Source organism: Parasteatoda tepidariorum, chromosome 1 (assembly GCF_982258835.1).
Source record: "Parasteatoda tepidariorum strain Cologne lab strain chromosome 1, Ptep-v5.0, whole genome shotgun sequence".
In the NCBI taxonomy this organism is placed as follows: Eukaryota; Metazoa; Arthropoda; class Arachnida; order Araneae; family Theridiidae; genus Parasteatoda; species Parasteatoda tepidariorum.
This window is the reverse complement of record NC_141755.1, coordinates 118,438,424-118,464,866: the sequence shown is the minus strand read 5'-3', so window position 1 is coordinate 118,464,866 and position 26,443 is coordinate 118,438,424. Positions and strand designations below refer to the sequence as shown.

Genomic DNA, 26,443 nt, shown 5'->3' with positions numbered 1-26,443 from the left:
AAAAAAAAAACTATCTTTGAATTTCTGATACACTTTAAGAACGGTACCAAAAAATAGACAGGGAAATAAATGGACTAAGCTCAGAAAAATTTATAGTTATTAATATCACCTCATTTTAAATTCTGTTTACTTTTACTATCTAAGAGATAAGGTAAGTAGGAAAAAATCACATTCCATCCAGTACCTTATTAGGGTCATTTTCACATAGGGAAAGAATACTTCCTTTAATGTTAAATAAGGGATAATTATTTTGAACACAAATATTAAATGACTAAAAATATTTTGATATAATTTTTGTTCAATTTTATTTAATTAAATGTAGCAAGAACTGACTTGCTACTGAAGGTAATTATAATCATAAGAACCTTAATTACCTTCACCTTAACTCAATTGAACATAATTATTTTTTCAATGAATAATAAGAAAGAAAAGATATCAATATTCAACATAAATTCAGAAATTACATTTATATATTTCTCTGACAGTTAATATGAAATCCTTTTTCTGTCTGTACCCTTAACGTCAGATGACTGACCTGAAGTTCATTGAGTTATCATTTTTACATTAGAATTAATTTAAATTCAATACAGTGTAGGGATAAGCTACTGACAATGTCAACTGTCATCTATCCAAAGGTACCTTTAGATAGAATTGAGTTAGCATGTCGTCTATATTAGTGAATTGGAATTGGATGATTGTAGTGGTAGCTATGCTACAATACTCCTCACCAGAATTTTATCTGTGATAGAATTCAATGAACGTATGCCACTAGTTGATACATTGCTGTTTTGCCAGAGGCCAGAAGAGTTATATTAAAATCACGGTTGTTAGAGAGGTCGCTCTTGTCTTGCAATTAGCAGTCGAGTGTGTATGGGCTGCTGTTGTGTTTCATCAAGGCTGTGTAGCAATAGCGTGAGGAAAACAATGTCGCAGTTGCAAATATCAAGTCAACTGTTCTCAGTGTTCCATCCATCATAGAAGGCATGTTCATATCAAAGTGGGCATTTCTGTTGAGGTATGTGTGTTCAGATCAAGTTAAAAAGTCACCAATGTAGTGCTAGGCTACAGTGTCAACTGTTATCTATCCAAAGGTACCTCCAGATAGAATCAAGTTAACATGTCTTATATACAAGTAAATTGGAATTAAATAATTCTAGTGGTAGCTAAATTACACCAGATAATAAAACTTGTAATAAAAGAAATAATTAAAATATTTATGAAAAAAACCTAGGTACTTTGAATAAATATTTTTTTGTGACTATGGTTAATGTTTTTAAACCTCAATACATACCTTTCAACTACTATAAAATCTCTATAGTTTTAGAATACATTTTTCTTAGTGGTGTCAAGTTATGAGTTTAATGAATTCCAAGAATTTTTCACCATTTCATATAAATAATTTAAATAGATATATTAAAGCTCATATATATAAAGAAAAGGTTGTGCTCTAAAGTTATGGTAAAAGTTTTATAAAAATTTTATTTGCTTTAATTTTTTTTTATTTAGTTCACTACCATTGATAAATATATTTTGTACAATATTTAAATGTTAGAGGATATGTCATTATAACAGAAAAATCAAATAATATAAATACTTTGCAAGTGAAAAAAAATCACATTTTTAAACACTTAATTTAGGTTATGAATATGTCTATAGTCATATTAAAACAAAATTTTCTAAGGGGTAAATAAAGTTTAACGCCAGAAAACTTGCAAGCCGTAATTCCCCAAGTAACTGTTTTCGCTGAACATACTAAAGTTTTGACTAAGTTTCTACATTCTGCAATGTTATAATTAGCTGCCTGAGAAGCAGGAAAACCAAATTTTGCCTGAAACTAAAGAAAACTATTAGAAAATATATTCATTTAAAGCAATGAAACATTTCACTAATATTAAAAAAAATTACTAACAAAATAACAATTTTCTTAATAGTTAATAAATAATGATTTAATGAAATATACAGAAGCATTCATGTGTATGTGTGACTACAGTACTTTTAACACCTTAATGATAGACTTTTTTTTGCATACCTGTTTCCTTATTTAGAATGAATAAAAATATAAGTTTCTAAATGCATTCTTTAAATCTATTGCAACATTTTTCAAAAAACTATTAAGAAATTACTCTAATAGAAGATATACTTTGAAATACCTTGACTTTCATTTTATTTAAACTTATACTTATTAACCTGAAACTTATGAGCCCTGTCAAGACATATATGGATGGGTACACGTACAATTAATGTCAAGGAACAAAAATTAATAAAATATTCTTAAAGTTGATTGTAAAATTATTATATGTTAAAAATTAGGAAGAAAAAGAAACTAAAAATGTTTGAGCCTGCTTTTTTAAATACTGTTGTTTCAAAATTCTAGCGTATAAACTTTTGTTTGAATGCAGAGAAAAATGATTGATTCTGCCGTTAATGAAAAAAATATTACGAATACACAGAAGTGGAGATTTTATACATCAATTATATTCAAAGTTCCAAGTCATTTATAGGATTAAAACACAGGTTTCACAGATTTTCAATAAAATTTCAAGATTATAAATCGATTAGAAATCATTCAATTTCAAGATTATATTTCTTTAGAAATATATATATTTTTTTTTTAGTCAAACTAATTTTTTAATAGGAAATATGCCTAATATTAATTTTTGTAAAATGTATTTTATTTCCCTAGAAGGGTTTTACACAAATATAAATATAAATTATAGACAAAAGCAATATTTTGCATAAAAACTAGAAACTGAAAAACTCAATGAAACATAATTTATTAATACAGTCATATCAATCATACAGTCTGCTATCAAACTTCTTACTAATGATTAAAAACCAACATTTATTTATACAGAAAACTTAATTTTCAAGAACTTTTTTAGTGTTGATTTGGATTTATAGTTATATTTAAGAAAAATTTTGAAACCATAAATTGTTAAACCAAGAAATTAGAACATTGAAATTAGAATGTTAACATTCTAATTTCAATGTTCTAAAAAGATTCAACTATGTTACAGTAAACTTGTAACAAAAAAAATTAATAAATAAAAGTAATAGATATTGGACTTATTTATTTTGAAATTCATTGGCTACATATTGTTACTGCAAATTTTGAAATTGGTTATTTACACTCAAGGACCTGCAAAATGTTTACAAAATTTTAAAACATTCGAAATTTAGCATCATTCCCCCCTGACTCTCCCCAAATAAAAGTCCCAGACATTTCTAGGTCTTTCTTATCCAGTGAAAACCCTGATATTTTAAAGAACAAAAACAAAAGCACATGCAAGCATTTCTAATTATTTAATTATTAGAAAATGCTGTTGCAGTTGTAGTTAATTTACGTTGCACTAGAGCTGCACAATGAGCTATTGGCGACGGTCTGGGAAGCATGATCCTGATCCAAATGGTCACCCACCTACACACTGACCGCAGCCAGTGATGCTTGACTTCGGTGATCTACTAGGAACTGAGTCTTACAGTCCACTGCGGGACTATTAGAAAATGCAGAGCTAATTTTGCCTTATTTATTTTTTTGCTACAGAAACAATTATAAAAAGATAACACAAATTAGTACTTTAATTTCGATAAATTCAAAAATTCAACAATGTTACTACAAAATTTTAACAACAAAAAAATAAAAACAGATGTTGAACTTATTTACTTTGAACCTTATTGGCTATTTAGTGCTATAGACCAATTTGAAATAGGTTGTTTAGTTTCTAGGTTTGCTGAAAGATTTTTCCAGGTTCCAACCTAACATTGTATTTTTCCATCCCTTATTTTTCTTTAAATAAAATTCCAAGACAATTAAAAGGTTTTTCTTAGTCTATAAGATTTTTGAAATTTTAAAGAATAAAAACATAAAAGGATATGGAAGTACAATTAAACCCCTGAATAGCAAAATGTTTAAGAATCCAGCAAAGAGTCTACTATAAAACAGAAGTTCACTATATCCAAATTCTTTGAAAAATTATTTTTTAGCATATGACAATTATAAATATGTGTGTGACAAGAATGATTTCTAAAATGCATTTGCAGTTATCAGCACTTAACAAATACAAATTCTTTAAGACAATATTTAGTTTTGAAATATTTTTCAAGTTTTTTTTTCTACTCTAAATGACTAATACTAATCAATAGTTGTAGAAAACAGTGGATATAATTTTTTTCCCTTCTTTTTTTCAAGGAGATTCCATATTTTCAAGTTTTGTTTTGAATACAAGCACTATAAGCAACTATATAAATTTAACAGAAAGTATATGTATGTTTATGCTTTTTTCTGCAGGACAACCAGTTGCAGCTTTGCAATAATTTTAAAACCAAAAACTTCAAGCCTCCTCTTTAACAACTCACGGCCCTAAATAAAGCATAATTTTTTTTCAAAATATAATAAACATCATAGATGACTTTTTACTGCTTCATACATATTATACCAGAGCTAATGTTGGTACAAATATTATTCTCATAGAAATTACTAATTTTCAAAAAAAAATTCTTGAAAATTTCTAGAATAGTTAATAGTTAGCAAAGCACAATTTTCATTACCAGAACAACAAAACTAGTTATAAGATCAGGAATTATAAACTAGTAATAATACCATGAAATAATCTGAACTGAAATACCCTTTAAGAATATTTAAGGTTTAAAAATAGTTGAAATTCATAGCTAGAAGCTAATGTGAAAATAAATGGCTGAAAGTATAAGGCCTTGATATCCTGCCAGATTCTCATGGTTTATGACATCACATTTTTATAGACATAAGAAGTGTAACAAAATAAATTTAACTGCACAAGCAACTCTCATGATTTTAGTAAAATGCAACTATTATTCATACAATAAAAATTCTTCACAATTTAAAAGCATTATTGCCTTGAATTACAATAAATTTAATTAGTGGCATAAAATGTATATTTCAATTAATAAGAAAAAAAGAACTTACATTGACATTTTCTTGATCAGATCTTATTCTAATGCATTCAATTAAATTCAGAATAAGCATGCAAGACATTGTTTGAATTGTAGTTACTAAAGATTCATCATGAGCATTTTTTGAGAACACATTTACAGCCTTAGCCAGAACCTTCAACTATAAATGTTGCCCTACATGATGCATAAGATCAGCTAAAGTACTATAAGCAAAAGGCCTAAAAATATACAAGATTCTTACATTAAAATAAGTAATACTACAGTCAGAAAAGGAAATGAAAGCACTGTGAACATAATACATTTAACGAAAATTATAATTTAGAATATATTTTCCAAGCCAAATCAAAGAAAAAATCGGAACAATTTTCAAGAAAAAAAAATCAAGATATACTTTGGAACAGTGCACATTGTTAAACTAATTTTTTAAAAAAAAGCAAATGACAAAGTAAAAAAGTATATTTTGTTCTACTAAAACAAACATCATTAAATGTTACAAAATGTTGGTTGTTAAAAATTAAAATAAAGTTAGAGTAGAATCAATTAATGCATAGGCAAAATTACTATGATACTGAGATACGAAATACACTATTTTGCAAAAAGAAAGGAGAGAAAAAAAACTTATATTACAATACAAAAATTGTCATTCTATAAACCTTTCCTTTTTCCAAGTAGTTTATTATTATTTTAAACAAAATGAGATAATTCAAAGAGCAACTAAAATCTAAGTGCTTCTATTAGCCCACAAACCACACAATAAAAGATCTCTAATATATGTAGTTGATAGACGGTCCTTAAGTAGGAACTGTTAAATTCTGAAATTTTTACTAGCATCATCAATCTATATTAAAATAATAAATAACAAAAAATGTTTGAAAACCAAAATCACTTTATTCTACAAATCAAATCTTTTAAAGTTCATGCTTGTAGAAAATGGGATGATCAGAAAATACACGAAAATCGGGAATATTAGATCAAAAAGTTAAAAACAAGATCACATTTTTTTTATCACGTCAATCTGGAATATCAGGACAACTGTGAACTCTAAGGTTTTTCAGGACAAGAAACATTGATGATGTTTTTGTGTCTCACTGAATCATCTCATTCAGTTTAAAACAATTTGATAAGAAAATAAAAAAAATTTGTACAAATAAATTTATTGCAGATAACTTGAAATACAAAATTTAAAGCAGAGGCTTAGAAGATTATAAAACTAGATGCCAAGTAAGCATAACAGAACACTTAATTATGAATAATATATTTGACAAATTAGCATTTAGAGGATACTTTGAGAATTGCAATAAAACACAATTCATTAAATATTGGCATGTTAAGTAAAGCAAAATCAGAGTTTAAAAAGTCACAAAATCTATTTAATTAAACTTTTATGTAATTTTTTCATGCTGTTATATTGTAGATATTTTTAGCATCTCTGCATATTATGATTCATTCATTTCAAAGAGCAGTAAATAGATAAACTAAACTGATTATATCTTAATTTAATCTAAATTTTTAACAAAACACAAATATGTTAGAATTAGAAACTTAAGAACCTATATTAAAATCAATTATCAATTGAATTTCTAACTTGCAATTGAATTTCTAACTATATAGAAAACTGTAACTTCTCTTGAAAGAAGGGTTAAAATAAATTAAAAATAAATTTTCTTTGCAATCCCCCCCCCCCTCTATTAAAATATAGATACTGTACTGGACATGACAGAAACAAACCTGTTAATTGATATATGATTTAAAAAGTGCTTGATAAAATAACTAGAGGAAAGGAGTTTAGAGTTTTTGGAAAGAGCATGCAACCCTTTTTTTGCCTTTTAAAAAACTTACAAACATTTCTAGTTTGAATTCAAGTTTTTCTCAAAATAAACAGAAGTTTTATATAGATTTTTATAACAATAAACCAAACATTAAAAAAAAATTCCAGATAACATATGGGAATTCGTTAAATTAAGGTAAGCAATCTTTTTCAAAAACTCTAAGAACTAACTGCAACAACTGTATATTTTCAACAGTAAAACAGGATGATAAACAAGACTCAATATTCTAAAATAAATATCATTTGTCATCGTAAACTCTTTTAGAGAATGATTTTCTTTAAAACAATAGTAATTTGTGTTGAAATTATGTTTAAAGTGAAACTTAAGAATTGGAGAAATCTGAGAGTTTGATAAGCTCAGCTCCAAGGAAATGAGATGCTCTAAATAGCAACTAGCAGTTCAGGAAGACCCCTAATTTTCAAGTAAAATACATAAATTTAAAAAAAAAAATTCTTGAATAGCTCTTCTGGAATTGTTTGTTTTTAAACACTAGTGATCTTCAAAGCACCTTTGAGCATTAGTCTGTTTTTGAATTGTAAGCTGAAAATAATAAAATCATCATAAAATCATTTTCCCCCTTGTTATTTAATAGAAAAGTGGGTAGTAAGGAAATTTTGGAATATTTATCTCAAAGGCTCAACCCTTGGAGGACTAATAACATTCTTGAAACTAAAAACCAATTAAATATTAAAATTATTATAAATTAATGCTAATAATACATACAGTCCCCCTTTTTGTGGTAAACATAGTTGATCTATAACTACTAATATTTAAATATTTGAATTCCAACTTCCACAAACCAAAATAAACTAAAAGCAAAAATAAGAAACAAAAAGCTTTAAATTTTTTTAATAATACATATTTACTCGAGTATTCTTTATAGGATATTTAAGGCTTATTAACTTGACTCACTTAAAAAATGAATTTTTATTTACTGTTCTAATTAGACATGTAAGACTTTTTTGGAGGAAAACATAATTCACATTGAATAAATATATAAAGAAATAGTTATTAATGTTGAAAATTTTTTAAGACTTTTACATTATTGAATTTTTGTAATATCGTAAGAACTATACAAGGATATTTTTTCAAATGAAACATTTTTTATATTATATTTTTTAATTTAAATATTGATAGCAACTATGCCATTAAGTTCATAGTTATGAAAAGTATTTTACTCTCTCTTAGCAAATAATAGATATATAACAACATAGTTTATTTTTAAAATAACAGTATTTAAATTATAGATTATTTTAGACTGAGAAAGACTTTTAAAATATAATTTTGCTATTCTTGTTTCAAAAAATGCTGCTATTACAAAAACTTCTACAAATTTCCTTTTCTTAGAGTCATTAATTTTTAGATATAATTAGTGAGATATGCACAATTCTGAAAATGACGCAAAAATTAAAGAATTTCTCAAAAATAAGGAAAACTCGTACACACAGAGAACATTTTAAACAGAAATATTTTTTAAATAGTATCTAAAGTAAAAAAATTTTTTAAAAAATGAGTCATTTATAAAAAAAACATGTTTTAGAATAAAGGAAAAAACAAGACATATTTAAGAAATAAAAAAAAGCATTTACTATCTCAGCTCTGTGGCTAAAATATGATGGGCTGCTACGAGCAATTCTTTGCACAAGTGGGCAACTTCTTGAGGACATAGATACAACAATCCTATCATTCCTTTAGCAAACTGTGAGGAATGTTCATTCACAAAATACTACAAAAAAATAATCAAATTAAAATCACAGCTGGGTTAAATTATTATCATAATTTGAATTAAAATTAAATTTGCAACTAATTTGGGTTAATGTTACTCAGATAAACATAAATACAGTGCATGCTGCCTATTAAAATCACATCCATTTTGAGAAAACTTGATTGTAAAAAGCAGCAAATTTTAAAAACCAAAATGCAGGAAAAAGTAATTTCAAAGTTGAATTTCAAACTAAACTAAATTGATTAAAAACTAAATTGATTACTACATTTATGTTTTATTTTTACAAAACCTACATTTGACATTAACATTAGCTACATTTTTTAACTTAGAGGAGGATTATAAAATATTATATTTGATAAGCAAAATTTCAAATTAAAAATTCACCATAGTTTGAAAGCATATAAGAGTTTCTAAAACATTAAATATCCTTTTCTTTTCTGTAAAGTTCATTTTAAGAAATCAAGAGCTCTTTTGAAATCCATTGAAGTTAGATTTACCTCATTGAATGATTGAGGATCCTTGATATTGAATGATAGGCATTATAAAATTTTTCTTAGTACGTAAATAGTTTTCTTTTGGATTCCTTTAGACTCTCTTTTTTCTAATTTTTTTAACTTTTGCTCTTCAATTTCAACACAAAATGCAATCAACACCAGAAACTTTGTTCATAGAGAACAGACAAAAAAATTATTATTTATATGTATTCAAAACTTGAGAATATAGAAAATTCTAATCATTCAAACAAAAAACAGCAAAGTTTTTTATTGTTATAAACAAAAACCTTACAAAATGTTGTCTTTACATAATGGTAATAATAATTTTATTAGAAGATGGTTTTCACATAGTTTGATATTAAAATGATTCCGTTCTTGCAGATTTAATAGTAAAAAGCAGCTAATTTTACAATTCAGTGATTTTATAATTGGAGGTTCCAGTATTAATGATACAGTTAAATCACAGTAGTAAAAAATAAAATAAAATGGGCAGAAATTTTTTTTGTGTTCACAACATAATAAAATGATTTTAATAATCAGAAAATATTCCAGTAGTCAGAATAGTTCTAAAAAAAATAAATTTCCTCCTTCATTTTGAACCAATAAACAAGTAAGCAAGGAAATAAGGGGGGGAATTAATCAAATATATCATATCAAGTTCACTTTATTTTTATTAGCATGACTTTAATGAGTTCTAGATAATATATTTTGTAATATACTTTGCACATTACCTCTATTTAATGTTCAAAGAGCAAATAGTTCAGCATCAGGGCCATTTAATTTATAAAGTCAAAAATTTGATTCCTAATGCATTGTGCAGAATTTTTTTTATCATATTCCATGTTTCATTATATAATTACCAAAAAAAATTCTAACTAGCAATTAATATGTTAAGCGCAAAATGTATTGAAAAAATGAGCCTGGAAAATTAATTTTTCAACTAACATTATTAAGTACTCAATGTAAAGATAGCTCATTAATTTGCTTGAAAGTAATCCCCCTGTTGACAACAAATCATATATTCAGAAATCATTAAAGTGTAGTAAATCACTCTCACAACAGCCTGTTGTAGGTCAGGAGGGTCATAAAAGCTAAAATTCTACAATTCCTAACCAATGGCATGATTTTGTCAATGTTAAGCACAAGTTGCTTTTTCTTCCTAAAACAGCTCACACTTATGGATCTAAAATCTCATGCCAAGATTGAGAATCCATCCCCACTCCAGCACATGGATAGCTTGGTGCCTTTGACCTCTGAGTCGATTTTGAAATCATTTCTGTGAGTATTAAAGTGTCTTTTAACATGTTGAGGTTCACATCAGCCATCAGTGACTGACACTGAACCTTTTGTTTTGGTCGTGTCAGTCACCGGTGAGTGACAATGTTTGATATAAAACAGAAAAAATTATACAGGTTACATTATTATTTATTTAAAATTTCTTAGTAGTGTGCTCAACATTGTTATACCACATTAGAGTACTTCTCAGCAGCAAAGGGATTTCCTTAAAAACACAGGATAAAAAATATTTATTCAAAAAATAATGAATAATTCTTAGTATATTAGTCATTAACCTACTCACTTGATATATTTTAACTAGGTAAGCTAGAAAGGATAATGTTTTTATCTATGCAGCCATAAAGTTAACATAAACTTCTTTGTTGAAAGATGGATTGCTCCTAAAATAAAACAAAACAAAAAATAAAATTTCTGCAAACATTCTGCATTTTGTCTGCTTTTTCTCCCCAAGAACAAATTAAATGCACAAAATTTAATGTTTAACTTTGTCCCACCTAGTCATTGAACATAAAATTCTTTCACAGAATACAATTGAATGAGCAAAAACAATAATGTAGAGTTTTACTGTATAAAACCACTCTGACTTGATCATTTTGGTATAAAATATAAAATAAGTAAAAAAGAAAGACATTAAGGTATATCCTGCATGCAAATAGTTAATTTATAAAGTTTTTCTCTATATTTTCTGCAATATTTTGGCTGTAAACATTATGAAAATAAAATTAAAATGACAAGCGAGCCAAGGATAAAAACAACAATCAAGATAAAAATCAAAATCAATAAAATAGATTTTACAGCGAAAATCACGCAAGTTGACCATTTGTAATGTACCAATTTGATGGCCTAGTTTGAGAAGTGGTCAGTATATTAAGAGGTGATGCAAGAGTAGTGTTAATTATAGCCTTGGTATACCTAGTGGGCTGATCACTTAATAGGTTATATTGTACTCCATAGTAAAATGTTTGTTTCAATTAAGAAAGTTTTATTTTTAATAAGTGTAACAATGTAATAAAATACATTATACACAATGTCGTCAATATTCTTTAGACTATTTTTTGAGTTAAATATATGACATTGTTTTAAGATATTTGGAAAAAAACTTACTCACATTATGCAATATTTTTGCTGCAAGCCTTTTCAAAGAAAAAAAAAAGACATTCCAGCTTTAATCAAGTATAAGAATAATGAGACCAATAAAATAAATCTGATTTCATTTGGATACAAGATTTGCTTTAATTAAAAAAGATTAACAAGCTTTTATTTTTTAAAAAGATTTAAAAATATAAAATTTTTTGTAATATTGACAAATATTTCTCAGATTAACTATTTCTTAATTAAATTATGAGCTGGTTGTAAGATATTTAAAAAAAAATTATATTCTAAGTTTAGGTGATTTGATCCAAACAGAATAAGAATTTGAAAATTATATATCCAAATTCAGATGTATTTTATCAAAGAGAATACATTATCGTTATCTTATATAGGACATGCTGTGAATTAATTGAAACTTTATTGGATGTATGAGTTTTTCTATAAAATTAGAAAATTATTTTTTAATGAGTGTTCTGAAATTAATCAAAATTATATATTTTAGTGATATTTTACACATCAAAACTTAAATTAGTTTTTATTTAGAAACAGGAAAATTTTAATAAAACAAATACTTAATAGCAAATATGAGAATCAATGCCAGATTAATCAAAAGCTATGTAAATATTGACAATGATCATTATCAACTGAAAACTGCTTCCAATTTCTGGAATTTAAAGCAAGTGCAACATTTTTAATACTTCCAGAGATTTCTTAGTTATCTTATATAGATAAATTATCATCTAAGAGTAATTTGGCAAACAAAGAGACAATTATTCAATTATTTATCACTCCATAGACTATTTCAACATTGAAGCATAGTCACTAATATTAAACTTTCTATTATCAAAAAATATGTAAGTAATATTAAAATTAAGTTACCTCTGTTGAGTTGTGGGTTGTAAAGTAATAGTTGTCATTATCAATAGTTTAAATTCTTAGACATCTTTATGAACACTCATTTTATATAGCTGGTACATCAAGACAAAAATTATAGGTAGATCTGCCAGTGCCTTTAAGGACATAGCTTTTGGGATTAAAATGACCTGCAAATTAAATCAAACATATAAACAATATATAAAAAAAAAAAGAAAAATCACAAAGTAACAATTCTTAGTGTAAGAAAGTATAGAAGAAAGTAATTTTTTAATTTTTAGTTTAAAATTTTTTTAAACACACATAAAACTGGAGAACCATGTTATTTAATTTGACTAAGAGAACTACCAGTAAAACTTTATTGATACAATAGATTGTTATGCCTTCATTATGGATTCAAACCAACAAAGTATGACATTTATAAAAGTATGGGTGAGTTCAGGGACAGGGAGCTTGCTCAAAGTCCCTTCGGTTTCTGAAAAGCAAACAATCATTTGAAAGTTGACTTTTTGAATGATCCAGCTCATATTTTTCCCGTGACATTTTTCTTAATTTAATAATTCTTTTAACAATATTTTAAATAATTCTATTAAGAAATACAAACGACAAGAAAAAAATTCAAAATTTTTAAAAATAATAAAATACAATTCACGAGCTTTGGAAACCTAAGGAATATTCTTACTGATTCTGGCTTGATCCTTCTGTTTAAAATGCATCAATCAAATTTTCAATTTCTAAGTTTCATATGAATTTTTATTTTTTTGGAAAGGATAAATTAAAAAATTGTCTGTGTATCATAGAAAATACTTGTATAAAAATTAAAGTTTATTTTCAAAATATTTTAATTCAAAACAAAATTGTTTGGTAATAAAAAAAATTTAACAACTCTAATCTTTATCTCAAGATTTAAAAAAAAAAAAAACAGGTTTTGAATTATATAGCTAGAATATCTAAGAGCAAGTTCCAAAATCTCCAAGGCAGAGAGCTAACCCAATGTAAAAGGACACAGATAAAGAAATAATTACATTAAAACAGTGTCTTGTCAATGACTTAACAAGGTCATTTTTCAATTTTTGTAAGTCATTCAAATTGAAACACAATAAAAACTTAGCTTGTAAAGTAAATTTCCAAATTCTAAATTTAAATTCCTTTTTTAAGCTTGAATATATAATTAAAGACAGTTAAGTCAGCTGCATGTTTTAAAAAAAATTATAAAACATAAATGTAAAAAAAAAATTTATGCAATCTGTAGTCAAAAGAAATTGTATGTAAATCTTTCATATTTATTTAATTTAATGTTTATACAGTGAAAGATTAACAATGCTTGACTTTCTAAACAATATTTTAATTTTCATGAAAATAAACATATTGTTATCATTAAAATTAAAATATCTTCAGCTTAATTTAGAACAAGTTTACTCTTAAAAACTTTGTATAAAAAATGCAACAAAAAAGCTAGATAAGTAGAGGAAATTCAAAACTGTGGGATAAGACATCGAACAAAGGATTAAAATTTTTAAATAAAAATTTTTAAAAGTTTAATTTTTTAAGGTTTGTACTGTATCTAATTATTCCAAAATAGTATAATTAAAATTTAAAATCGTAGGTAGCTCCGTAAGTTCTTGTAATTAAGTTGATAAATCCATAGATTAAATTGATACTATTTAATAATAATTAAAAAATAGATTCTTAAGATCAAAATTAATGTTTTCTGTTTCTTTTCTCTTCTAGCTCCTGCTCTTATAATTTATATAAAATTAAAGTTTTAAAGTTGGAGTATATTCCCTACTAAATGTTGAATCTTATTTCCCACTGAATGGGTCTTGTTTTAATTATAATCATTTTTAATCCTACAAACTTTCCATAAACAAAAGAATTTAACTTGCATTTATTTCATTAACTAGAATACTTTTTTTTCTTTTTTAAATTTAATTCTATGAACGTTAAAAATTTTTAATGTTAAAATGTATGTTTAAATGGATTTCTGCATTATGTAATGTGATAAAAAAAAATATGAATTTTCCTATTATTTTTATTTATTTCTATTTATCTGTTTTTTTTTCTTTCTCATAAATTGATTCTGGTTTTCTGATTGTGTTTTGTTTCCTTGGGTAATCAGTTTTTAATTTTAAACATTTAAAAGCATTTAATTTTACACAAATATATTGCAAGGTTAACTGATAAAAAGAATTTAGTGCCTAGAACAACGATGTTTATAAAAAATTTACTACCTATAATTGCTGTCAACATGCCTGTCTAAATTCTTGGGCATGCAACTCTTCATAGGTCAATCTGCTGCGCATGTGGCCCTTCACTTCAAAAGGTAGTGCACCCCTATTATAATAATAGTAAAATTTTTCCTTAACTTTGAAGGCTTATACAGATTGAAATCATGCATACTTGATTTTTTTTAGATCATGTATGCATGCTTTTGAGATGTTAAAGCAGGGCTTAATCCAGGGCGATTTTGGTACCGTTTTTCGGTACCTTCACAAAATTAAAAAAAAAAAATCGGTACCTTCACAAAATTAAAAAAAAAAAAAATCGGTACCTTCACAAAAAAAATCAGTACTTCAACAAACTTTGAAAAAAAAACGCATCTTCACGAAAATAAAAAAGAAAGTTAGAAGGAATTAAAGTGCTGAATAGTTTTCCGAGCGGTTCACGGAAAAGTGGATTCACAGTGAACGCCGTATGGTATGCCATCAGACGGCGTTCCGCGCAACCGCACTAGCTCGAAAACAGGCTTGATATACTGACGTCACTTCTCCTAAATACGCCATTCAATCGGAGTGAGTGGTGAATTTTTTATACTAGGCAACCGGCTAAATTGAGCCAGCGCATAAACAACTCAACTCATTTTCCCAGACAAGTGTTTTTGTTATGATTTAGCGTAAAACGTGTTCTATTCGTATTTTTTAACAAGATTTATGAAAAGTTTTTATAATGAAGAGAGGAAGAAATTTAAGTGGAGCGGGTGGCTCACGGAATAGCGATTATTATATGAAGCGTTTACGCACAATCGATAGTATAGGAACGAAATCAATTAAAAAAAATTTTCAGTCTGAAAAAACTGAGGAGAAACCGTCATAACAGTCGCCGTCTGAAAAAACCGTCACAGTTGATAACGAGGCACAGTGTATTAAAAATGCTACGGAACCAATGATTTAAGAGCAAAACAATTCAAGTTTTGTTACAAAAAAAAATATTTTTTTTTTTTAATCAATACTTAATTTTCACAAAAATAAAAAAAATTTTCACAAAAATAGGTACTAGGATTGAAAACCTGGATTAAGCCCTGGTTAAAGTAAATACTACCAAAAATTGACCCGAAGTTCGAATTAATAAAGCAAGAAAAAAGATTTTAAGCATGTTTAAGAATTAAATTAGAAAAAAAAAATGCTCCTCACATTAAATTTTTTAATGAAGTTACTTCATAACTTTTTTAATCTTACTTGAATATCACTTTTGAAATTTAATAGCATTAAGAATAATAATGAAAACAATTATAAAATGCAATTGAAGTCATCAAAATTAAAATATGAATGAGCTTTAAAAAGGTTTAGAAAGAAAAACAGACCTTTTTATGGGCTCCTAAAACCATATTTAAATTTAAGGCTTCTTAGGAATAGAAACCCTTTTATACTTGTGAATAAGCAAATTTTTAAATATTACCACAGCTACAGCAAATAGCTTAAATTTTATAATGGTTTAGCCTAATAACTATTTTTATTGCTTACTCAGGAAATGAAAGCGCAAAAAAAAATTTAATAATGTAATCTACATGCATTTAAAAAGGTTTTAAACACAAGACTTGAAATTTTCATATTATATGAACTAATGATTATTTTAATAACTAATAAAACTGATTCACAGACGTTAAAATTATTTTTACTCACCATCTGGGTAGTTGAATTCGGGATTCTTTTTCCACTTTTCTCAATTTGAATCTGTGTTATGGTAAATGTTTCTTTCAATAAAAGTTCCAACGTAGTTGCCGATAAATCTTTTACATTTGGAGTAGGCCGTAGTTCAAATATAAGATGCAAGTGATTAGGCAGTTCTTTGTAAATATTCTTTACATAAAGCAGAAACATCTGTATCTAAAAATAATTGAAAAATCACAAAAGCTTAATATTTTTTGCAATTTAGAATATATTTTCTTCTTTCAATCGGTATGTAGCATGATAATGTAACCAACTGATTTCATGATTCTGTTAAGAATCATACTATTAATAATCATACATTATATTAATGCTCTTTCAAATATTTTGCCTTTTTTAATATAATCATAATTAATATCATGATGTTATATATGATAATTATACGATATGGTAAATACATCATATAATTATTATAATTTCATATGTTATCACAATAAAGGTGGAGCATGTTTATATATCACAAAACTGTATTCATATTGAACAATGCAGAGTATTAAATATTTATACACAATATTTTTTCTTCTTCAATAGAGAGTTTGTCATAAACCAATTCTGATTAAATAAGCAACAGACACTACAAAAGAAAGCACCTGTAGTCAATCATTTTTAATTAAAATTTTAAAAGAAAAAAAAACACATAAACGTTTCATAAAATTTCGACAAGAAATTAAAAAGAATATAGTTTTTTTTTAAAAAAAAACTACTGCAGAAAATTGCATTGAGTTAAAATATTTACAAGTGATTAAATTTATGATGAAATCTACTTTATTTTAATACACAGATTTTAATTTGTTGAACCCTATTTTTAAGCGATACAACCATATCATAATTAATATTTTACATGTTTTCTTTTGTTTTGAAGTCACATGTTGATTATACTATTCTTCATAATTTTTTTTTTTTTTTGTAAGTTGAAGAGGTGTTAGTAATAGCTAAATTTTTTAAATATATCATTATTTTCACATCACTGTATGCAACCTTTAGATTTCCCACATTTTAATATGCTTGATGTTTTGGTATATTGTGGTTTAACAGGCCTCGCAGGTGAAGAGTACCAGAACAAACAATATAAAATAAGTGAATAAAAAAAGGATTTAAACCATAGAAATAAAAATAAGAGGTTTTAATTACATTAAAAAGATTTATTTAGAACAAATTACCAATGAATGGAGAAACTTATAAACACTGAATGGAGAGAATTTCTATATTTCTCCATAATTCTTTTTTTAATTTATTTTTCTCTACTTAATAAATCATGAAAATTTTGAAGATTTATTTCACACTGGACTTTATACACATAATCAAAAAAGTATAAATAATTCAAAGTACTAATAAAATCTTCCTGTTGTGTTGTGGGGGAATCATTGATTTCATATCCCCTAATATTTTGAGTCAGTCATTCTAAAATTAAAAAGAACCCACAATATATTCATTTTTTTTTCATTAAGACTTTCATTTAAATTAAGTGCAAAAATAACATTTTATAATATTTAAAAAATAAATTTATGATTAAGACTCGTTATAATTATAATTATCGTTATAATTATAATAAGACTCGTTATTATTTTAAACATTTTTTAAGGATCATTGCAATTTGGATTGGGAAAACAATACTCATTGATATTCCTCAGAATTTTTCATTAAATGAAAGCAATATGGAATTCTTTTAACCAATATCTATTAAAAACCTTGAGAAATTTAAACAAGAACATTTTAGGAACAATTTGTCAAGAAATTTCTGTACAGAGAATTTAAAATGAGTTAACTTTGTGTGATCATTGACATTTATATCGCAAATTACAGGCTTATAAACTTTATTTCAGAACTATTATCGTCCTCTCTTTCCTTCTTTCATTTTATGAAGAATTATTCATAGAAGCATTTATCATTGTAATGGAAGGCTATATTTAAACTTTTAAGTGCAAAATAACTAATTAAACAAACAAGTGAAAAATCTAAAAAAAAAATCTCTTATAAGATATATAATAAAAAAAATCAGTAGCTGGAGTAATGTAAAATGATAAATAACTAGTAGTATTATGTATCCTATTAAATGACATCCACTCAAGTCAACATTCTTTTCCCCGTGCAAATGTAAGTTAATAAACCTACAGAAACACATTCCAATCAATGTAATGCAAAAATTTACAAAAGTTGATTAATAAAATAGTTTTCCATGAATCTGTACATTTGTGAAATATATTAATACAAAAGCGAATTCATTGAAAAAGATAAATCATATAAATAACACATTCTTACTTCGAAGCTGCATGGTGGCCTGAAGGTCTTAAGAAATTCTATGATTATTCTTAAAACTACTGATATGTTTTCCTCATTTTCCACCTAAAATATGAATATTTGAATAAAAATAAAACATCAATAAAATCAGTATAGGAGAAGTCATAAAATTCCAACATTAAACGTATAGAGGAAATATAAGTTGAGAAAAATATCTGCATAGTTTCTCAAAGTTTTTATGAAAGCAACAAAATTCTAAGTTAATAAATAGCAACATTTTATTAGCTAATCTGTTCAGATGTAAACATCAATCTAATGTAGTTAAGCAATTTCAGAAAAAATAAAAAATTTAAAAATTAGTCAAGTATTTAAAATTAAAAATTCAGTTTTGATATGTCAAATTTTATTTTCACTTTAAATTCTGTAACAAAAAGTGCCATTATTTTCCCACAATATGAAGGAAATACAAACTCTTAATCTTTTATTTATTATTATAAAATGTAGAGCTAGAGAAGAAAATTTTCAGTTTTCAAAAAATATTTTCAGCTAGTCAAAATTTTTACCAAATAAACTTTACTTTGCATAATTTTTGTACCAGTATTACCTCGGAAAGATAAATGTAATTTTAATTAGAATATTATTTATAATTACGGGCTTACAAATCCTGGGCACACGTTTGCCTAAAGACTTACAGCCCAATATTTCAGAAAAATTTAACACTTTTTTTAATCAAACAGCATGTCTCATAAAAATGAAATCCTAGAAGTTTAAACTTTTCTAGATCCATGCTCTTGATTTTTAAGTATTTCAATTATACTCGACAAATAACAATGCATGCAGAACAAACACATACTGTAAGTTCTTGTTCTGCCTATAATGTTAGGGAAATTAAATTGATCAATAATTGTTACTAATTGAAAATATGCATACCTGCTGGTTGATTTACAGACAACTTATTAATTAAAGTTTTTTTTTTTAAATAATATATATTATATATATAATTGAGTCATTTATTAAGAAGATAGTTGTTACTTCCTTTCAATGATTTGAATATTAAAGACAAGATTGGTTTGCTATGAGGTAACAAATGATTATTTGTAGGGAGCCTGTGAATTATTTCTAAAATTGTCTTACGAAGTTGCCGAAAACAATAATACAGTTCAGTGGAAATATTTTTAAAGGAAATTGTAATAAAAAAGCAAATTAAAATATATAATTAGATAATAATTTTAAACAAATATTTTCAAAACCACACCAAGAATCATATTAGTTACTAGGGTTGAGCAACAAAACATTTATTCTTAACCATTGTGATAACAATATTTGATTTATATTAAGTAAATTTGAATACATATTGAGTATATGATAATTTTCAATAATGATAAATATCAAAAACACAATTATCAATTACAGTTCTTGAACATCAAAAAATTGCACTCCTTATTGAAAATGATAAATATAGAATGTGATAATTTTAGGAGTATTATTGACATTGATAATTATAGATTATAATATTACGCAGAATTTTATATTTTGTTTGGTTAACAAAAACTTGACCAAAGTCAATAGTTAAATTTTAAAAATATTGTAATACACTGTGAAATATGTATGTTTCGTGACAATATATCACAATATTAAAATTCTAATTAGGTTCGATTAGTTACCTTTTAAAAAAATTGTCAATAAAATATTAGACAACAGACAGATTTTTATGCTTAAAATATTATATAACAAGAAGTAGAGTTCTTAAATTTAATTTTGAAATTATATGATGAAAATATGAAATATCCCATTTGCTAGTAAATTTAAAAACATTTAATAAATCTCTAAAAACTTAACTAAAAACTATAAAACAGACAAAAAACTAATTAAAATATATTTAAATAAAAAAAAAGGTTATACACATTATTATTAAATAAAATGCCCAAGCTGAAGACATTAAGCAAGCTTTGTAACAGGGCAAAGAACAAATCAAGACAGCAATTTAAAAATTAAAAAAAAAAAAAACAGGACAAAATTTAGAACAGATTTGGAACAGCAGAGCATTTTTTGGAACAGTTAGTTAAAAAGTACAATTTACTCTACTTAATAGTAACAAAATAAAATTTTACAGCAAAAAATTATTTGTTCATGGCAAAAAGTTTTAACAGTTTCCAGAATAATTTTATCAATACAGAACAACAAATAATAGTTCCAAATCAAAACATGGAAAAATTTGATGAGGCTGTAGCATTAAAAAAATGAACAGTATCAATTCGTCAATATTTTACTCATACCAATATATAATTCAAATGTGTAATTGAGTTGAAGACTTCTTTCATCTCCTTAAAGTAGGGTTTCAATGATCTCAAAACAAAAATGCAATGAATATGCCGCTTAACATTTATGTAGAACACTAATTTTAGTAAGCAATCCCCTAATTTATCATTTAAAAGTTTTATAACTGCTTGTTGACTGAAATCACATGAAAGAAAACAATCAATATTTGTGCAACTGGGAAATCTTACAAGATTTTTTATTGTATTTGGTGAAAATATTAAGTAAGCATATCGCCCTTGAAATCGACATCATAAAAATTTGATGCTGCAAAATTGCTTATCAATTTTCCTTTCCATTGAATGACTTAATTCCCAAAGAGGTTGAAACAATGAATTCTCTGGGTAAGACTCTAAATATCTAAACCATGTAAATAATCAATAGACAGTCCCTATATTGGAACTATCAAATATTGCGATAATGACAAGCATTTAAAAAAGAAAAAGGATATTGGATCAAAATTTTTCAAATCTTTAAATCTACTTTCTCAAAAATCTGCATTTTCATTCCTGGAAAATCGAATATTCAATACACACACAAAATTCAGGACAAATACGGATAAAATACTTTATATCAGGAACATCAAGATCATCAGGACAATTACTAACCCTGATTTAATCTAATTTTTAAAAACAGCAGTCTTGAATATAAAAACAAACTGAGATCAAGCGTAAATAGAGAAAACCTGATTATTCTGCCAAGACATTAAAATGAGGTTGATTTCATACACACACAACCTACCGACATTAGCAACAATGGGATTATTTTTTTAAATACTGCTCAAATTTTGTTATTTTAAACCCATATCAATGACTATTAACTGTGTTCATTAAGTTCATCAGTTATGTAAACTAAATAATAGACAATGTATGAATAAAAAAAATATAAAAGAGTAAAGGAAAAAAATTTAGATTGGCTACCTTCATAAAAAGTAATACAGGATATATATAAAAATACGTACATTAAAATATACAAAATGACCCTTCGGCATGACATGAAAATACATACATGGGTGGTTTTTTCAGCAATGAACTGTGGTTCTTCATCTCATAAAATTCTGATGAAAATTTTTATATCCTGATCCAAAAATGAAGGATATTGTGGATTACTAGCAATAGTCTGAAAAAATAAAAGGATACTTTTATTACAAAATTAAAACACAAATATTTTATTAAAATATTCTTTTTACTATTGTTAGTTAAACATCAATTCAAATTCTTTTGTTTTTATTTATTATTTAAAAAAGATTTTTATAAACATTGCACGCTTGATTTCAATGGTGTGCCTCTAGTCTTCAGGTTTCAAATTCAAACTGTAATGTATCAAAATAAATATTTTTTTTTTCTTAATTAGAGTAATAAAACTAATAACATGTTTATCATTAATAGTCTATTAATACTAATATATGAGGGAGGATAAATAGTGTTTTTATGTCTCAGCTTGCTTAAACAGTTTTTAAAAAGCTTTTGAGCCAATCACTTGAATGCTCCTTAATTCTTAGAATTTAAATTCTTATTTGCCATTCAGTTAAATTCAATGATCTTCATACAATTGGTGCTAAAACATTAATTTCTAAATAAATAAATTTATCAATATATGGGAAACTAAACTGCCAATTGCATTTAATGTAAAAGAAAAAAAATTGGTAAAAAAGTGATAAATGAAACCAAAAAATAGGAGGCAAATATAAATATCCAGAAAATGGGGAGGAGTTTAAAAAGGTTCCTGTAATTCGGTAGTCAAAATTGAATTGAATGCTGGGCTTAACGGCACAATGACTTTAATTGTGGCATATATAATCTGCGAAATTATGAAAAATGAACTGTCATTTCTGAAACTGAAAAAATAAATTTCGAATCCCCCATACAATGACATTCTGAATATAGCATTTTACTATACCTATTAAATTTAAACCTTACTTCAAGCTCTCCACTCAATTCTGGCAAAGCTTTCAATTAGGGATGCAACGAATATTCGGCCACTATTCGGAATTCGGCCCTTTTGCCGAATATTCGGTCTAGCCGAATACTGAAGTTATTCGGCCGAATAATGAAGTATATGCTATTATTAATTATTTAGATTTGTGAAAGCCTTATTGTTGGCATCAAGATATTTAAAATATTACAAAACATACATCAAGTTGTTACATTTTTTTTAAAATATAGGAAGTTTAAAAAAGAAAATTTGTTAATATTTATTTCATTTTTAATTTAATATTTGAAAATTATTTAATTACAAAATTAAAATTTCAAAAGTGAAACTTTTTAAAAAGTTCTTAATTTTCTGAGTTTTAATAATTTTTCTGACAAAAAAGAAAGTTAAGAATACATTTAACGGTAGTAAGTAATGAGTTCTTATCTTAAATAAAATAGCATATAAATTACAAGTATAACTATAACTAAAATATGCTATTATTAATTATTTAGATTTATAAAAGCCATATTGCCTTGTTATTGGCATCAAGATATTTAAATTACTACAAAAAATAAATCAAGTTGTTAAAATTTTTTTAAATATACAAAGATTAAAAAAGCAATTTTGTTAATATTTATTTTATTTTTAATTTAAAATTTGAAAATTACTTTAATTACAATGAAAAGAGAAATTTTTAAAAAGTAAGTATTCGGCCACCGAATATTCGGTATTCGGCCCCATCACTATTCGTTACATCACTACTTTCAATTTACTTTCATCCTCTATAAAAGAATTGAAAAGAGAAAATTAAAGTTATGCAATATAAAAATCAATAGGAAAAGTGCATCAAGACAGATAAATAAATAAAAAATAAAATAAGCTGTAATTACAAATTACTACAATAAATGCATAAAATATATTTGATCAAGGTTTTGCTTTAAAAAGAAATGTGGATTTGATTAAATTAAAAATGGGAAGTAAGAATATTTAAGTATGATTTCTGATCAGGTGCAGATAAATACAATGATTTATTTATAGGTATATAGTTATCTTTAAGTAAGTAAGATTTAAGTAGATAAGTAAGATTTATTTATAAGAATATTACTTTGGTTATTTTATTTTTTGTGAACATCAATGTATGAGAATTGTAAACATTACCAACAAAGTAACATGAACCATAAGTATATAATTGTTCATTAGCTACATCCTTAGTACTAAATATAATATCTATATAATCTCAAATACTAAATTGCTATGAGAAATTTTCAAGTGAAAATAAATTCTGATTTTTCAATTCCCAATGACTAATTATTAAACTTTCTTGCAACAGGATCTTTGAGCATTGATACATATGAGCGGAAAGTATTCATAACAGCAACAGGATCATTAATGGGTGCTGATACACTCATTACTGCTGGTATCCTTGCCATGCTTAAGGACTCCAAAAAAAGCTATTCAATGATAAAACTCACCTCAAATTTTAACAATTCTATAAAAAAAATGTAAATATTCTTAAGAATTTGCATGAATTGTAAGGACTGCAATAATTAATAGGCAAAATTAGTAAACATGTATTAGAAATTTTTAAAAAAAACAGAGATTATTCTGTTTTATAAGAACAAGAAATGTTATATTAGAGTTTTCACTTAACGCCACTTAAAGCTTCAGTCTCTAGCTGAGTTATATTCCATAAAATAATATAAATACAGTTGACGCTCAATATAATGACTCCTCTGGTCCAAACAAAAGCGAATTTATATGTAGTGCACATATTTACTTAGATTTTATACTAGATACCTTTTTAAAAAGTAGAGTTTCAGTTATTTTGAGATTTATAATCCAAAATCAAAACACTATATAACTACAAACTTATATTGCTTTAGGAACTGTGGATTTACATGCTCGCACTTTCAGATCTGGTCAATATTTATTAGGTCTTTAGTACACATTCTCACAAACACATAACAACAACTAAGACATGCATACATTTTTAGTGACTATTCGCTTGCGCCCAGTGAAGCGAAAAGTACCGGTAGTTATACTCCAACAGCCATGAACTTGGTTACCCTTGATTAGTTTACCCTCACATAAGGTTCAACAATTGTGTAATATTTTCACACAGATTAACTAAGAAAGCAGAATTTTATTTACAATCATTAGTTAAGTTTCTATATAGTAATAATAAGGGGAATATTTCCGTATCCTGATCTGTCATACCGACTATAAGGTAACAAAATTATTTTAAATTTGCAAACTAAAAAAAATAAATCAAACAAGTAGAAATTTGTCTGAGGATGGCTATGAGTAATATCCTTTCTGTAAGCCCCTTTTATTTTATTTTTTTTAGTTTCTCAAGGACCACTGCATGAAAGCTGCCAAAACTAGGCATTTATTCAGCTATAGATCATGATACAGAAATCTTCCCATAATGAGCTACTTGATATAACAAGGTAAAATAAACGGACTGCAATAAGTGATTAAGGTAATAAAAGTTTAATAGGGTTGCAAAAACTACGGTTAACCAATTTTAAAAAGGGAGAAAAAAAGGAATTAAAAAGATTATAGAAAAACGGTCATTACAGCAATTTAGACTCATTGAACTTGTATAATTATAAAGATAAAGCAACTGCATTTATACCGGAACTAGGTTTGATAAATTTCCACGGCCCAAAAGTAAAAAAATGTTACACAAAATTTTCTTCGAAAATATTAGTTGCATTTAAATGTGCAATGCAAAATTGATGAGCTTTTATATAAATAATTCCTATGTTGAAAGATTAAGAGCACGTTATTCCGCTTATTACTATGAGAAAGAAAAAAAAAGAACTCACACCATTCTTAATTGACATTGACTAATGCTGATGCACATATTGGAATATTTCAAACTATTTTCATTAAATAATTAAGGGTATGCTTAGTGAAATGTTCATCACAGCCTTTTGTTTGTTTACGAACTGATTTCATAATTATGTAAAGCATCCGGTTGCCTATTTCTGCAAATGTTACTAACCCGTTCAAATGGAAGTACTAAATTTATAAAAAGTTGTTGTTGTTGATTTACGTCGCACTAGAGCTGCACAATGGGCTATTGGCGACGGTCTGGGAAACATCCCTGAGGATGATCCGAAGACATGCCATCACAATTTTGATCCTCTGCAGAGGGGATGGCACCCCCGCTTCGGTAGCCCAACGACCTGCACGCGAAGTCGAGCACTTTATGGTAGCACAGTTTAACGAGGACCAATACCGCACACCCTCGGTCCCTACGCAGACTGATCCAAGTGGGTCACCCACCCGCACACTGACCGCAGCCAGTGATGCTTGACTTCGGTGATCTGATGAGAACCGTGTCTTAACGATCAGTCCACTGCGGGACAATTTATAAAAAGCCATTGTCACTGAAGACCGGAATTACGTATAAGCTAAATAAGCTGTAGCTTGGGGCCCCGAGATGACAAGGGCACCCAGATCCTACTTTCCCCCCTTTTTTTTAAAAGTTTTATTCGGGGCTGGAGCCCTCAGAAGCCCAAAATGCATTCCCAGCAGATCACCGAAGTCAAGCACCACTGGCTGCGGCCAGTGTGCGGGTGGGTGACCACTTGGATAAGTCTGCGTAGGGACCCAGGGTATGCGGTATTGGTCTTCGTTAAACTGTGCTACCGTAAATTGCTCGATTTCGCACGCAGGTCGTCGGGCTACCGAAGCGGGGGTGTCATCCCCTCCGCAGAGGATCAAAATTGTGATGGCATGTCTTCGTATCATCCTCCGGGATGTTTCCCAGAGCGCCGCCAA

The 26,443-nt window shown here is 26.7% G+C and overlaps 1 protein-coding gene across 16 annotated transcripts in view; it reads right to left on the bottom strand.

Moving 5' to 3' along the window:
* LOC147816786 (transcription-associated protein 1-like) overlaps positions 1-25,639 on the bottom strand; it is a 37,312-nt gene extending 11,673 nt beyond the window's left edge. For 2 of the 16 annotated variants that reach the window (XM_087151284.1, XM_087151290.1), the window contains exons 1-9: positions 25,483-25,635; positions 22,657-23,433; positions 21,699-21,856; positions 18,443-18,526; positions 16,139-16,342; positions 12,246-12,409; positions 10,558-10,654; positions 8,348-8,484; positions 4,943-5,147 (exon numbers count right to left, since the gene is read on the bottom strand). In XM_087151284.1, the coding sequence (XP_087007410.1) occupies positions 12,302-12,409; positions 16,139-16,342; positions 18,443-18,526; positions 21,699-21,743 (441 nt within the window). In that variant the 5' untranslated portion in view covers positions 21,744-21,856; positions 22,657-23,433; positions 25,483-25,635 and the 3' untranslated portion in view covers positions 4,943-5,147; positions 8,348-8,484; positions 10,558-10,654; positions 12,246-12,301. Of the gene's footprint in view, positions 1-728; positions 1,835-4,942; positions 5,148-8,347; positions 8,485-10,557; positions 10,655-12,245; positions 12,410-14,470; positions 14,574-16,138; positions 16,343-18,442; positions 18,527-21,698; positions 21,857-22,636; positions 23,434-25,116; positions 25,303-25,482 lie in introns of those variants that run through there. The other 14 variants (XM_087151325.1, XM_087151328.1, XM_087151316.1 and 11 more) reach the window with 13 other exon arrangements.
* Positions 25,640-26,443: the final 804 nt, after the last annotated feature.